The sequence below is a fragment of the Diabrotica undecimpunctata genome, chromosome 3, assembly GCF_040954645.1.
Source record: "Diabrotica undecimpunctata isolate CICGRU chromosome 3, icDiaUnde3, whole genome shotgun sequence".
Lineage (NCBI taxonomy): Eukaryota > Metazoa > Arthropoda > Insecta > Coleoptera > Chrysomelidae > Diabrotica > Diabrotica undecimpunctata.
The window spans coordinates 83162394-83176936 of NC_092805.1; the positions used below are offsets into that span (position 1 = coordinate 83162394).

Consider the following 14543-nt stretch of genomic DNA (forward strand, 5'->3'; position numbering starts at 1 on the left):
TTTCTATGGTGCGAAAATCCACCGCTGGCAAAATACGTATTTTTAAATAACTACAGTTCATGAAATTGTTTGAAGCAAAATACATGTAGATGAACATTAGACTAGATGAACATGTGAATTGTATGTTTGTGACAAACTCTGCACCACCCTCTTGGTTTTGATGGATGATTCACAGGTAAATGGACGAAAGTATCGAATTAGCCCAGTCTGGCTATGCAAAAATCATCGATTTCACGGCAAATTTTTTCGCATATATCTGAAGCTTTTAAGACATAGGTAGGGGTTACTAGATGACGAATAGATGAAAAAGTACTCGTATTTTTACCTTGCGTTTTTTTTTAAACAATAATTTATGGTAACAATTTGATTTTTTGACCAAAGTTTATTCTCTTATATTTTACATGAACAATATTTATATCATTTTTTTTTATCAAGAATATCTTTATTTTTCCGTTTTTTTTTAATTAAAATTGATAAATAATTTACGGAGATATTTGCAAAAAACAGTTTTTTTGCACTAATTTATAAATTTTAATAATTTTTTTATTAACAAAAAAAAATGTTATTAATAAATTTGAACATCGAGGAATTACCGTCTTTTAAATTTGTGGTAAATTTCCCCCGATCGGTCAAATAGTTTAAAAGTTATTTAATTTATTTATCCCTGAGGCTAAATATTTAAACTATTGAACTTGCTCTATTAATGATGCTAGATACATTTAGCAAATTTCATAGGATTCTTTAAGACTTAAACTATCTCAGAAGTTAAATGCATATTGCGTTTTCATCGAAATTATTTACAAAATAAACGTTGGAAAAAGGTTTATGTTTTTTACTTATAAACAATTGTAATAACTTCTATATTTTTCAAGCTACATTAGCTTGTACATACAACCATTGGATAGCTGGTAAAAAAACTCACATTTAAAAAAAAACCTTCTATGGCCAATAGGAACGAAGTTAGGGACTATTTTTAAAAAAATCATATCTCCACTGTTTATAAACATTAAGAAGTAAAATTTGCACAAATTTTGAATAAAAATCTAAACTTTATATTGAAACATAGCTATAAAATTCATTCAATTTTTCGAAACTTACAGCCCTTCGAAACGAAGGTACTTTCGAAAGATCGATATAGGAAAGTGGAGAGGATAACTGTTTCCGCTCCGTTTTTTTTTTTCGAGATCGGAACTTCAAATTGAAACACATAGGGAAAATTTACATTATCTCGGCTTCCATTGCAGCTAGAAGCCTCTTTTTTTTTAATCTGGGGTAGCTCGTCGAAATATGAATAACTACATACTTAGTTTTCACTGGCCGGGAAATATGGGAAACCTCGGAAAAATTGTGTTCATTTGAAATTCACCGTAAAAACTTACTTTTTTTAAATTTGGCTGGAATAGTCTGTCGCAGTATTAATAATGATGACATAATTTTCACCCCTCTGAAAATCCCTGAAAATCAACATATATTTTTTTTTCATTTTATATCAATGATGTAATAATACTTACATATTTTATAAATTAAATTTCAGGTAATTTTTTAAACATTATATTCCTTATATTAATTATAATTATTTACTACTTTGACGATCTATATGTTTATATATGTGTATAGGTATATGTACAGTACGAGGACGGTAAACACATTTATTTATGTTTTTAGATTTAAATACTTATTTAAATTTAGATCTATTGTAAAACCCTACAGTTAATATGTATTCATGTGAATAGGAGAAAGGTCATCTATATAATAGAAAACTGGTAATATATCTTAGTATGCGTAAAAAAGGCGGGATAAGTAGCAGCTGCCATGCTCCAAAATTTCGTCAAAATAGTCCCTAACTTCGTTCCTATTGGTCATAGAAGGTTTTTTTTAATGTGACTTTTTTACCAGCTATCCAATGGTTGTACGTACAAGTCTGTAGCTTGAAAAATATAGAAGTTATTACAATTGTTTATAAGTAAAAAACATAAACCTTTTTCCAACGTTTATTTTGTAAATAATTTCGATGAAATCGCAATATGCATTTAACTTCTGAGATAGTTAAGTCTTAAAGAATCCTATGAGATTTGCTAAATGTGTCTAGCATCATTAATAGAGCAAGTTCAATAGTTTAAATATTTAGCCTCAGGGATAAATAAATTAAATAACTTTTAAACCATTTGACCGATCGGGGGAAATTTACCACAAATTTAAAAGACGGTAATTCCTCGATGTTCAAATGTATTAATAACATTTTATCTTGTTAATAAAAAAATTATTAAAATTTATAAATTTGTGCAAAAAAACTGCTTTTTTGCAAATATCTCCGTAAAATTATTTATCAATTTTTATTTGAAAAACCGGAAAATAAAAATATTCTTGATATAAAAAAATGATATAAATATTGTTTATGTAAAATATAAGAGAAAAAACTTTAGTCAAAAAATCAAATTGTGACCATAAATTATTGTTTAAAAAAAACACAAGGTAAAAATACGAGTAATTTCTCATCTATTCGTCATCTAGTAACCCCCACCTATGTCTTAAAAGCTTTAAATATCTGCGAAAAATTTTTCGATCTTTTTTTTTAACCAGACTGGGCTAAATCAAACTTCTTCGAGTTCGAGTGCCGTCTTTTCCATAAGATCATATAATGTTCTCTTATTTTCGCCAGAATATCAAATCGGTGCATGAGTATATTCAATTTCTCCTTTTGTCCACTGTGCATGTCGTCTTAGATGTCGCGAGTTGTTTCTGGATTTCGATAATAAAAGCTGTCTTTTCTAACAAAAACTCTTCGTCTGATGAGTTGAAAGAGTTGTACTTCTGTATACCGCAAAAGTTCCTGCAATATTCTGGTCTCTTTAAAATTGGTCGATGTCCTCTTATCGGTAATTTTGTCTACTCAATTACATCTATAAAAAAAATCAATTAATATAGAACTACTTATAACATAAATATCATGAATATATAGATGATATAAAAAAATATATTTACCGTTCACATTGTTTTGAATTTCGTCAACAGCTTTTTCCGAAGTACCTTCCAATTTTTGCCGGTGTAAGAATCTTTTGAAAACCATAATCACTAATTAAAACTTGTTGATATCACTTCAAACTAACTAACCTGCTTTTAAAAGTGGAAATTCACAACTGTGTCAGATTATTTATCTAATTATCTCGAGATGGGGGATGAATAAATTCAGAAAAATTGGGCAGTAAAATTTCCCGACAAACTCGAGCAGATTTATTTAGATGAAGGCTTAGAAACATTTATTTGTTTATACCTTGACAAAAGGTTCGTCCTATGTTCGATTGTAAATTCCAGGAAAATATGTATCTAAAATTCCAGAACCACTTGGATTATAACTTAGTCTGTAATGGAGCAAAAACCAGATTAAAATTATAATTTCCGGAAACGAAAGGATTTATAGACCTCCCGTAAACCAGGTGAACTCCGGCAATCATGTACATGGTTCTTCCCAGTGGTGCAAAAACGCACCAGTTCATTTAAATCGTAATTAGATAAAAGCCAAAGTTATTTAAAAAGCATTATATAACTATATACAATGTGTAGGGGTACGGAATTTTCGTAAATAAAAAACATGGATTTCGCATTTTTACCTTTTTTAATATTAAAAATTTCGCATTTATTTTTAACTACGAGTAAAACAACAAAAACATTAATTAAAAGCTTACATCGTTGTAATTTCGGCATTCGATTCTTTAAAAACTGTTCTTTGATCTGTCACTACAATATTATATTTGCTGAAGAATCGTTCTGCGTCTACGCTGTTCGTTGGACTCCAGATGCTCTGTAATGCTGCTTCAAATGACGGAAAACTGGCCCCATACTGTAGCTATACATGGGTTAAATAACTGTCCAATGTGTAAAAAAGCCTCGTTTGTGTCTTTTAAAGTCATATGGAGAGTTATTTTATTAAAGGCTTTGTCGTTTGCTTTCATAAGCATTTCCTTCAGTGTAACGTCAATTTCTTCGTTTTCAGTGAGTAATCGAGATGTTTTTACATCCAAATAACCTTGTCGATGGTGTTCAAGCGACGATTTTAAGTCCTCTAATTTGTTCCATAAAAGATTGGCCAATGGATAACTGGCTCCTTCCAAATCGTCTATTAATTTCATTAATTTTGGACAGAACTCGGAGGTGAAGGTCATTTGAATTTCTAGTTTACGTCTGAAAGTTTCATCGGCGTAATTGTCTTTGAGAAATTTAGTACTGGAATTTTTAATTCTCCCACACATAAAAAAAATGATGTAAGATATTCACTTAGATACGACACTGCTGAGAACCAAGAGTTCCATCCAGTTACAACTGGTGCTGGATAAAGTTTTGCTGGGAGATTGTGCACGTCTTCTTTCAAATAATTCAAGTAAGAGTTCTTCATTTTTCTTGAAAAACAAAAGGCTGACTTGACTTTTGCTGTAACATGTTTAACTCCTTGAACTCTCCTACAAAAGCATCACCAACAAGATTAACTTTATGAGCACAACACTGGTAATGTAAGATATTATGTGGCCTTATTAGAATTGTTAATAGGTTGAAACAAGCAGACATGTATCTTGCTGAATAACATTTGCTAAAAAACATTCATGGTGTAGTACAGAATCTATAGTTCTGAAGAGAATATCAAAAACACCTTCCTTGTCCATCCGAGGTTTCGTCTGCTACTATTACAATGGGCTTGTCTTTCAGCTGTTGCTTTTTATTGGCTTTGTCAGACAGTCCACACCGTGGCACTACCTTTCTCCTTAAAGTGTCCGCACATGGAAGAGCACCCGACCTCGGTACATATTTAGCAATATATTCACGCACAGCTAGATGATCCAATTTATAAAGTGAAATGTTGGCTTTCAGACACTAACTGTATCCTCCACAAAAGTATTATTTTCTTCTTTTGCTCTTTCTGTCTGCAAACGAGTATTACAATACTTACACATCACAATATTTGTGTCATACAGATATAGGCCATCCAAATTCTTTGACTCGATCACTGAAAATTGTTTTAGGGCGTCCCATTTTAGGGGATACTTTAAGTAACTTAATTCTACTATGAAAACTTTTTTGATAGACTATGTTCTCACTCATTAAAAATTGACGGAATGAGCACTGATTGTCCTGGTTGACTAATTTATATGTTTAGAAAATAAGAATTAGCCGACTTTTATCCCTACTTAGATTTTTACCAATACAAAAGACCGAAATGCAGATAACAACAGTGGGCTTATTTATATTTCTCAAAGAATCAACATTGAAAAATATCAATTCGTTATCTTATCTTTATCTATTTAATGATGAATAATGAAAGATCCTTCTGTTTCAACAACAATAAACAATCCTCTCAAAAATTAGAATAGAAAACTTTTCGTAAAATCTTTCCATACCTTCCTAAACACCTACTTATTTAGGGGTGAGTTGAGCACCTGCAGATATTTCGCGGAAATTAACAAAAACGCCATATTTCACATTTATCGCATTTATGTTCAAAATTTCGCCGAAATTCGCATCTATTTCATAAAAACGAATATTCCGTACCCCTAACAATGTGTCATTATTTTAGATTATGATTTTCACAAAATAGTAAAGTATAATATTCTCATTACTCTGTATTTCGTCTTGAAACAACTATGAAGTTATAACTCAATTTTTTTTATGTTCATTAATGCTTTTTTATTGTAAGAAGAAGATAACAAGAAACCAAAAATGGAGTTAACATGTGATATTTATACTTTAGATCTGTGTTTGTAGATGTAGAATATATTCTATACTTTCGAATTGTCTTTAATTTCTCTTTTCTTAGTTTCACCGTACCGAATGGAGGCTGAGAATTCGCCATATTGTTTTGTATTCTTTTATATTCTCATTGATCGAGTAGATATTCAGTTCTTGTCTCAAAAATTTCATTTCGCCAGCTTGGATTCTAGAGTTATGTCTACGTAACTACACAACTAAATCGTGCTCAATCAACAAATCACCAGACAGCCAAACCACAGCTGACTCGTACGATGAGACTTGTGCTGCGACTACTGCACTTCCCTATCGTGAGATTTAACACCATAATGCCCAGGGTATGCATTGTGTAGGGGAAAAAATGTTGCCTAATCGATGCCAAAGGGAGCTGGCGAATTCTGGGGGATTATAGCCTTGGCACGGTATGGTTGATTCTGTCTTAATAGATTAAGAGTAATCAATAAAGAGGGTCTAAAAGGAGAACATGGTGGCATTTTTGTGAAGAGATCAAAGGGAAGTTATCCCAAAAAACACGTCCAATGGCATTGGACTACTTAAAAATGCTTTTTGGACTTCCTGCAGGACCACGTATTCAAGGAGAATTCTAATGAAATCTAGATGTAGCCTGATCCTCTGAGTTACTAGACGTCTTTAGCCTCCACTCAGCCGTGATCACCTCACATCATTGGTGAACACATAGTGCACTTCCAACACGGTTTTCTGAGGGGACCTTAATTTGCATACTCTTCTTGTTTGTAACATAAAAATATTCTGTTAAGGGATTATAAATTATACCTGTATTACAATAATGATCTTACTGACGTCTTTTGTAATATCATAGGACATAATTGGTGATCAAAAAACATGAATAGACTTTAATTTAGATACATGTATTAATCAGGATTTTTTAATCTTCAGGTGCCGGTAGCGTCGTGGTTCGACGACATGAACGATTCAGAGCTGCTAGACTTGATCCCGTTCTTCGAGAAGCTCAGCAACATGGACAATGTATACACAGTGCTGTGCAACTCCAATCATCCGTACAATAACAGCGCACCTGCGCAACTCAATGGTCCTCAAAACATTAACCATGCCCTGAGAGGACCGCAGACCAATCATTCTCCGGCAAAAACGTAGCGATCACTTATCATCTTTCAGTTGGTGGTTTGTTATTGATTTTGTTTAATAATTAAAGGTCGTAAGCAGGGTGAATGACAAAATGGTGGAAAAATGGTATTAGGCAACCGGGCTGTACAGTAGATAAATTTTCATTTCCCTTTGTGAAAGTCGGGTACCGCTACGTATTTGACAAAACGAACGTCATCTGCCAACGTCACTTGCAGCAGTCTTCTAGAAACTACTCGAAATAAACAAAAAGTACTTCTCAATAGGTCATAGATCAAATGCATTTTTTTATATTTCTATATATAGCTTCTTTATAAGCAAATACATTATTGTGATGTTGGTGTATGAAGTTTTTTAATACAATATAAATTTATGTGTGATAGATTAGTGATTTTGTGCCAAGCTGCATTCTTTGTGCGTAAAAATCAAAAATATTTTATTTATATGACGTACTTATATGCAGATTACTTTTAATTCATAATTATTTGACAACCAGTGATACCAATTTGTTATTATTCTAGAGGTGGACGGCGTTATTTTGGAACTATGTTACAAATAGCATATTTTCGGTATGGGTCTTGAAAATAGTCTGTATATTCTGTATATAGTTGATATCTGTTAGAAGAATCCAATAAACCGATATTTTTCTATTCCACTATTAGAAAAAGAGCTAAATACCATTTTTCCCCCGATCGTATTTAAAAACTTTAGTCTTACCGACTGTAGACCTGTTTTTATTTTTTTTTATATAACAAAATTGTGTGGACGTGAAATTGTTTGACATTGTGTAACAATCATTTGTATAATTATGAACAAAAACGTAAAATGAAATTGAGGATTCTCATTTTAATTGTTACTTTTTTCATATTGGGACAGTTGAGGCGAGGACGTATTTTTCTATGGAAGAACTATTGATATTTTTAATACTTAGTAATGATACAGCTTACAATGAGGATTTTATTCCACAAATAGACCTATGAATTCGTGTTAGGATATGTAAGTTTAGACAAATGTAACTGATCTGTTTTAAAAAGCAGTCAAGAAATTACTTCATAGTCATCAGCAACCAACGATTAGGATGAAAGTTACCTTCAAAATGTATTACTTTGTAGTTTTTTTACTTGTTCCATTGATTGTGAGACAAATGTATCAAATGGTTTAATTATTGCAGCGATCTCCATATGGTATTCCGTTGTTCTCAGATCTTCCGTGTATCTTTGTTTTTTAAATGACCATAAAAAATAATCCAACTGATTCATACCAGGTGAATGTGGCGGCCATTTGATTAAACCATGTCGTCCAATCCACAATTTAGTAAACATTTAAATTTCAATTCAACAGCATAGTGAGGAGGAGCTCCATCCTGTTGACATTAAACTTCATCGTTGGAGATATTGCTATTGACTAAAAACTATAGAGAATTAAATGTCTAAATTAAAAGATACGAAAATACTTACTTGGGTTGGAAAATACATGAGCCAGCTCTCTAATTATACTGTTTTGTAGCAACTCCAAATTAGTTTGACAATTTAGATTCCTTTAAGTGCATAAGGGACCAATTATTTTGTTAGTATAAACCAAGTGTTCCTGCAATCATACTTATCGGAATATATTGTTAAAGGATCGGGGAACATATCAAAATATAAACTGGAAACGGTTAGATGTAGGTAAGCCGTTTGAAAACACAAAAGTTCGGGTCGGAAAAACGAAAGGTAACAACGCAAATACCATATAAAGACATATCATATTACACAACCCTTAAAAACAAATTCCATAATTATCCAATTAGCCACTTCTGAAGTAATTCAAGCATTCATGCATTTGTCTGTTATTGTGTACCGAGGCCATTTGTTGATGAGTTTTTGGGGGGCATTCCCTTTAACAATAACAACAGTTATACTTAAGATATATAGGGCCAGTGATTAATTATATTTTACGTTACTGTATGACATTATTAATTTCGATTATAGGTACCTCCGTACTTTGGACTTTAAGCCATAAATGCAAATATTTATATTAACTTTATAATTATGTAATAAGACGGATATAAATATCCGCCTGTAGTCTTTCAATCTTAGATATGTATTCAGTTGCAAACATCCTTATTTTGTTCAGGTTAAGGATCTCTATCACTTGTTAAGACCAGTTTATTACAGTCTAGACCAGTTTAAAAATTAGGGTACTAGGTTGGGTGATTGGACTATACTACACATTTTTGAAAAGATCATTTTGAATACTTGTGTCTTTTATTAAATAAATTATTTACAAGTAATGATCAACCTGTTAACAATAATATAGCTGCTACTTGGTGCTTATTTATATATTACTCGTGTTTGTATTTTGATTGTACAAACCTCCAAGTAATTGTTATAAGAGTATCAGCTTATGTATTGTTTAACCGAGTCGACAAAGATGTCTATTGAAAGCAAATTTCTTAAGATTTACGTCATTACTCACTCATAGGATCTATTTGTTGTGAATCTAATTGTTAGCTGTCAGTAGTCGATAACTGTCAAAGGTTATATCATTTTCGATGGACTGAACAACATTAAAAAGGTTTTCACGTCAGAACTCTCAAGATTTTTGATATAGTACCAATGTTTGTAAAATTAGTGGCCTTTGTGTTGTCAAGACGCTGATCATATTGAATTTTATACGAGTTTTTTTCGAAAGATGACGCCACGACGCAGGAGAGGTGGCGCCATCTGACGACATATCAATTGAAACAATTTTGATATTCTATTGAATGGCAAAAAAGTAACTGAATCAATTTTAAGAGACTTTGACAATGGTAGGTGGGGGTTTTCTGCCTACATGAGAATGTAGTAGATTTGTATACAAGTTTTTTGTTATTTTGTTATATTGATTATGCACAGGTGATGCCATAGTAAAGGGAACATTTTTATTTGAAGGTAGTGATCGGTTTTTGCACTAGCTTTTGTATAATTTTATCCCAATGAAGTTTGAATACCAGTTGTAGTCTTTTATTTTTGACGTACTAGCAAATATTTTATATATGATAGATTAATTAGTAGTATTATAGAATTTATACTTTTTTACAAAACGTTGTGTTCATAACACAGAAAAAAAGTTTACTTTGACCTCATAAAACAAGGTTTTCGAAAAGCAATTTTTATTTTATCAATTATTTGTGTCTTGTCATCTGCGCTCTACTACCAGTGAGTAAAATTGTCAAAAGAATTTCAACAATAATTCTTATATTACATTTATGAAGTTTAGTAATGCATTTATGTATCTGATTCAATTGCAAAGAACCGGAGGAAATTCTTCAAGGCGAAAAAGAGGATTAAGATATAGGGACTTGTGACATCGTTAAATACATTAATTTCTGTCTTTTTTTTGACTTTATGATTCGATCTGAATTTTAGTCTCTACGGCATCGAGTTTTCATTCTTTCCATTAGTTGCAAGGCCTTTTTAATGTTTTTAGGTCATTAGTAAGAATATGTTTACAGATATCCTCCATTCATCTCTTTTGGAATTTTGGAGTCTTCTACGATATGTTTCTTATATTTATATGTATATTTGTACTTTGTATATTTTCACGGAAGTGTTCGATAACTGATGAATGCTAGGGAATCACCACATGCATTTTCTCTTTTCATGTCAGGTTTTGAGTATTTTGAGATCATTTTCATGTGTTTTACTTTTCAAATCTGTTCTCATCTGCATATCTTCAAAATGTTCCCACCACACGTTTCATATTTTTTTTTCACGAAACCAGCAGGTTTATTATGACGGCATCGAGCTTTTAAACTATTTCTGGAGTAATCTTTAGGACTTGGTCTTCTCAGTTTCCACAAGCTCAATTTTTTATCCTTCAATTTATATCTCAAGCACTACTATGACTGAGGTGAGATGGAGAATTAGTAAGACAGCAAGAATCTTGAGTATAATATAAGTAAGTTTATAAATATCCATAGTTTTCGAGTCTTTGCGTGAGTTTTATAAAAGTTCTTGGCGTATAGTGAAAACAATAATTTATGTTTTCAAAGAAGTGTTGTTTCCCATCATAAAAATATCTGTGGGTAGGTGCATTATCCTGTTGGAAAAGGTTTTTTTTTTCTTTAAGCTGAGTCCGCTTTTACGAATGCTTGCGATCAGTTTTATTAGAAATTGGGACTAGTATTCACCAGTTATGGTTTTACCTTTTTCAAGATACTCGAACAGCAAAATTTATTGTGTGTCCCAAAAACACCAACGACTTGGTTTCTAGACTGCTGTTTCTGGTACGTAGTGGTGCATCCATATTTCATCCATTATACCACTGCTTTAAACGACTGCATACAGTTAATTGTCACATATAATGAGTTGCAATATTACATGAAGTCTGCAAATGTGAGGAAAACAATTACGGGACGCGGAGAATCTTAGTAGTATATAATGTTTTTAATTCGAATAAAGATGTTCTCATTTATTGTGCTGTTAATCTGACATTCTAATATACCGGGCATTTAAAGAATATACTGTTTTATGTACATTTTTTGAATGTTCATTAATCAAAGGTTTGTTCAAGAGTTTAGTTAAAAAGTAGATTACACCAATTTTATAAAGGAAGGTACCCCGGATAGTAAGTAGTTGTATCTAATTTTTGTATGTGTAATATTTGATTGTATGGTATAGGTCCCAAAATATGTCATTGTATTGCTCAGTGTTTTTTCGACGAACCGAAAGAAGATATGTACCTTTTACTCTTAGTATATAATAAAAAATAATGAGTTCGGGGTATTTTCCTTCGAATTATTTTAGTCAATTCACAAGACAAGACATAATTAAATTATTCTTTTTAAGTTTGCTAAAAGTTAACAACATGCTGTAAACTAATGAAATTATTATTGTATTGTATATAAATATTATTGTATTATTATATTAACTATGTATAACTTACAACTGTAAATACACAGAATTTATTTATATGATTTCGTTTAATTTTGAAGCGAACCTTCTTAAGATAATTTAAGGGTGGGAAAAAAGGAAATGGCACGGTTGTTTGTAACGGAAGTTACTTTTTAGTGAATGAGCACCGCGTGTTTTCAGTTTAGTAAAAGGAGAGTGTCATTGATCAGCCCAGATAACAACATAATAAAAGGTAGAAGGAAGGTAGTAATAGATTACGTTACTTAATAATAATTAATATGACACTATCGGATAAAAAGGATAATAAAGCAACTTACGCTCATAACGTGTTAATGTATAGGACTGTACTCTGTAAACAATGGAAGATAATGTTAATAATATTGGTAGAAAATCACATTAAGGTAGTATACAAATTAGAAGGCTAAAAAATGCATAATTTAAAAAAAAATCTCAGCTACTTTATTAGATGCGAACATGAAATTTTTAAATATTATTTAAGGACCCTAGAAGTAAAGGGGTATAAGTGACTTTTTGTAAATATTGAGAAAACTGCACCGTTGAATTGGAAATCTTTCATTCTATTTGGAGGTAAAAAGATCCAAGTCATAAGTATAACAGGTGCTGCTTTCTAGCGGCAAGTTACTTAGCCTCCAAGCCAATTATGAGTAGGGCTTGGAAGAGAATATATACACGTGCACTGTTCCACTGTGTCAGACTGTTAGTTGAGTTTGTTATCATTTTGGATGGGTAGTGGTATAGTTCCTAAGTAATACTTTAATGTAAACTGCTGTGTTTTACGTTATTATAAACCGCAGTGTTTTTAACAAGAGTTCGTTTTGTTTCTTTGCGGAATACGAATAAATTCAGGTGAAGCTTACGTATAGCTAAAAAGTTATGAGTAATTGAAAATCATCATTGTTGAAATAAATGTAAAAATATTATTTCACAAGAACAAAGACTTTCCATTTTTAAAGAGCATTGGGCACTGGAATCTCCAAACAGCTTTTCTAAATCGATCCATACAGACTGAGCCTATAAAAAGAAAGAAACTAAATGCAGTTAGTAACAAAGAGGTCATAAGCTGGAAGGTTTAAGAGTATGTAAACGGTTCATAATGAACTCTTGATGTCTCCAACAAACGTTTACAAAATGTCGTTTAAAGCAAAAAAGGTCTCCTCAGGCGTGTCATCAATAGACAAAAGAGGAAAGAAATCACCTCTCGGCAAAATTTCTGAAAGAGCAATTAAAATCATAAATTTTTATTTATCGTATGGCACTGGACACATTTACATTTAAATTTACATATATTTTGTATAAAACATTACATATATGTTACAAACGAACATCTAACTGATTTATATATTCTATCGACTCTAGAGTCGCCATTAGGAAATCCTCTGACCTGCCTTGATAGGATCTTGTGGGACACTGTTCTGTAATGTGACAGATGGTTTGGGGTTGTCCGCAGTCACAGAGTGGGGATGGTCGTTTACCCCATTTGTGCATCATGTAACCGCATCTGCCGTGTTGGGTTCTGATTCGGTTCAGCATAGTCCATGTGTTGCGTGGTAAGTCAAAACCTGGTGTTTTTTGTGTGATGCAGGGTAAGCTGCTATTTTGTTGTTCCATCCATTCTCGAGTCCAAGTGGTCGTTAAGTTGAACTCATTTTCTACAGCAATCTGTGCTGTTTTCATTGGCGGTCGTCTGGAGTGTAAGCGGTTACCGTTGGCAGCATCTATATCTTGATGAATTGGCAGGAACTCGTTACTAAGTATCTTTTTGTACTCACTAGTGAGGGAGTGTATGCGCCGTAGTTTGGGTAGTGGAATGTGGCTCAGTACTGGGAGCCATTGCGTAGGGGTGGATTTGATAACACCAGCAATCATTCTCATTGTACTATTCAATTGGGCATCTACCTTGTGTATATGTGGGCTGTTAAGCCAGGCTGAAGGGCAGTATTCTGCGGTTGAGAAAACAAGGCCCAGAGCGGATGATCGCAAGGTGGAAGCCGATGCTCCCCATGTTGTACCGCACAGCTTCTGGATGATGTTGTTTCTGGATTCAAGTATTTCCACTGTTTTTAACAGATGTTCCTTGAAAGATAGGGTTCTGTCAAGAGTCACCCCAAGGTACTTTGGTGTTTTATTGTAAGCGAGTGTGGTGTTTTCGAATTGGATGTTCAGTGTTCTTCCTGCAAGCTTGTTATTTAGATGAAAACTGGAAACCTCTGTTTTGGTAGCGTTTGTTTGGAGCCTCCATTTACGGAAATACTTTCCCACTATGTGTAAGTCTGCCGTAAGGATTTCTTCTGTTTGTTCAAATGACTTACACCTTGTTGCAAGGACCCAGTCGTCAGCATAACCAAACTTCCTTGATCTGGTTTCTGGTATATCAGCGATGTACAGGCTAAAGAGAAGAGGAGCTAAGACAGATCCCTGAGGCAGTCCATTCTTCAGTTTTCTTGGAGTGCTGATGTCGGTTCCCATGACTACTTGAATCGTTTGGTCGGCTAACATGCTGTTGATTATTCGAGCGGTGGATTTGCAGGAGATTGTAAGGAGGAGCTTGTATATTATGCCTTCTCTCCACACTGTATCGTAGGCCGCTGTTAGATCTATGAATGCGGCTGCAGTTTTAAGTTTACTCTGGAACCCTGCCTCAATAAATGTGGTAAGTGAAAGAACCTGATCTGCGCAGTTTCTTTTCGGTCGGAAACCTGCCTGATCAACCGGTATTGATTCAAGTAGCTTTGGACTAATTCTGTTATAGATAAGTCGTTCTAGTAGCTTGAACGTTGCCGATAGTAG

At 33.0% G+C, this 14543-nt stretch overlaps 1 protein-coding gene across 1 annotated transcript in view; it reads left to right on the plus strand.

Annotated features, from left to right (window-relative positions):
• Positions 1-11794, plus strand: part of LOC140436972 (carboxy-terminal domain RNA polymerase II polypeptide A small phosphatase 1-like) — a 55423-nt gene extending 43629 nt beyond the window's left edge. The window contains exon 4 of the mRNA XM_072526161.1: positions 6652-11794. Within this exon, the coding sequence (XP_072382262.1) occupies positions 6652-6870 (219 nt within the window). The 3' untranslated portion in view covers positions 6871-11794. The remainder of the gene's footprint in view (positions 1-6651) is intronic.
• The last annotated feature ends 2749 nt before the right edge of the window (positions 11795-14543 follow it).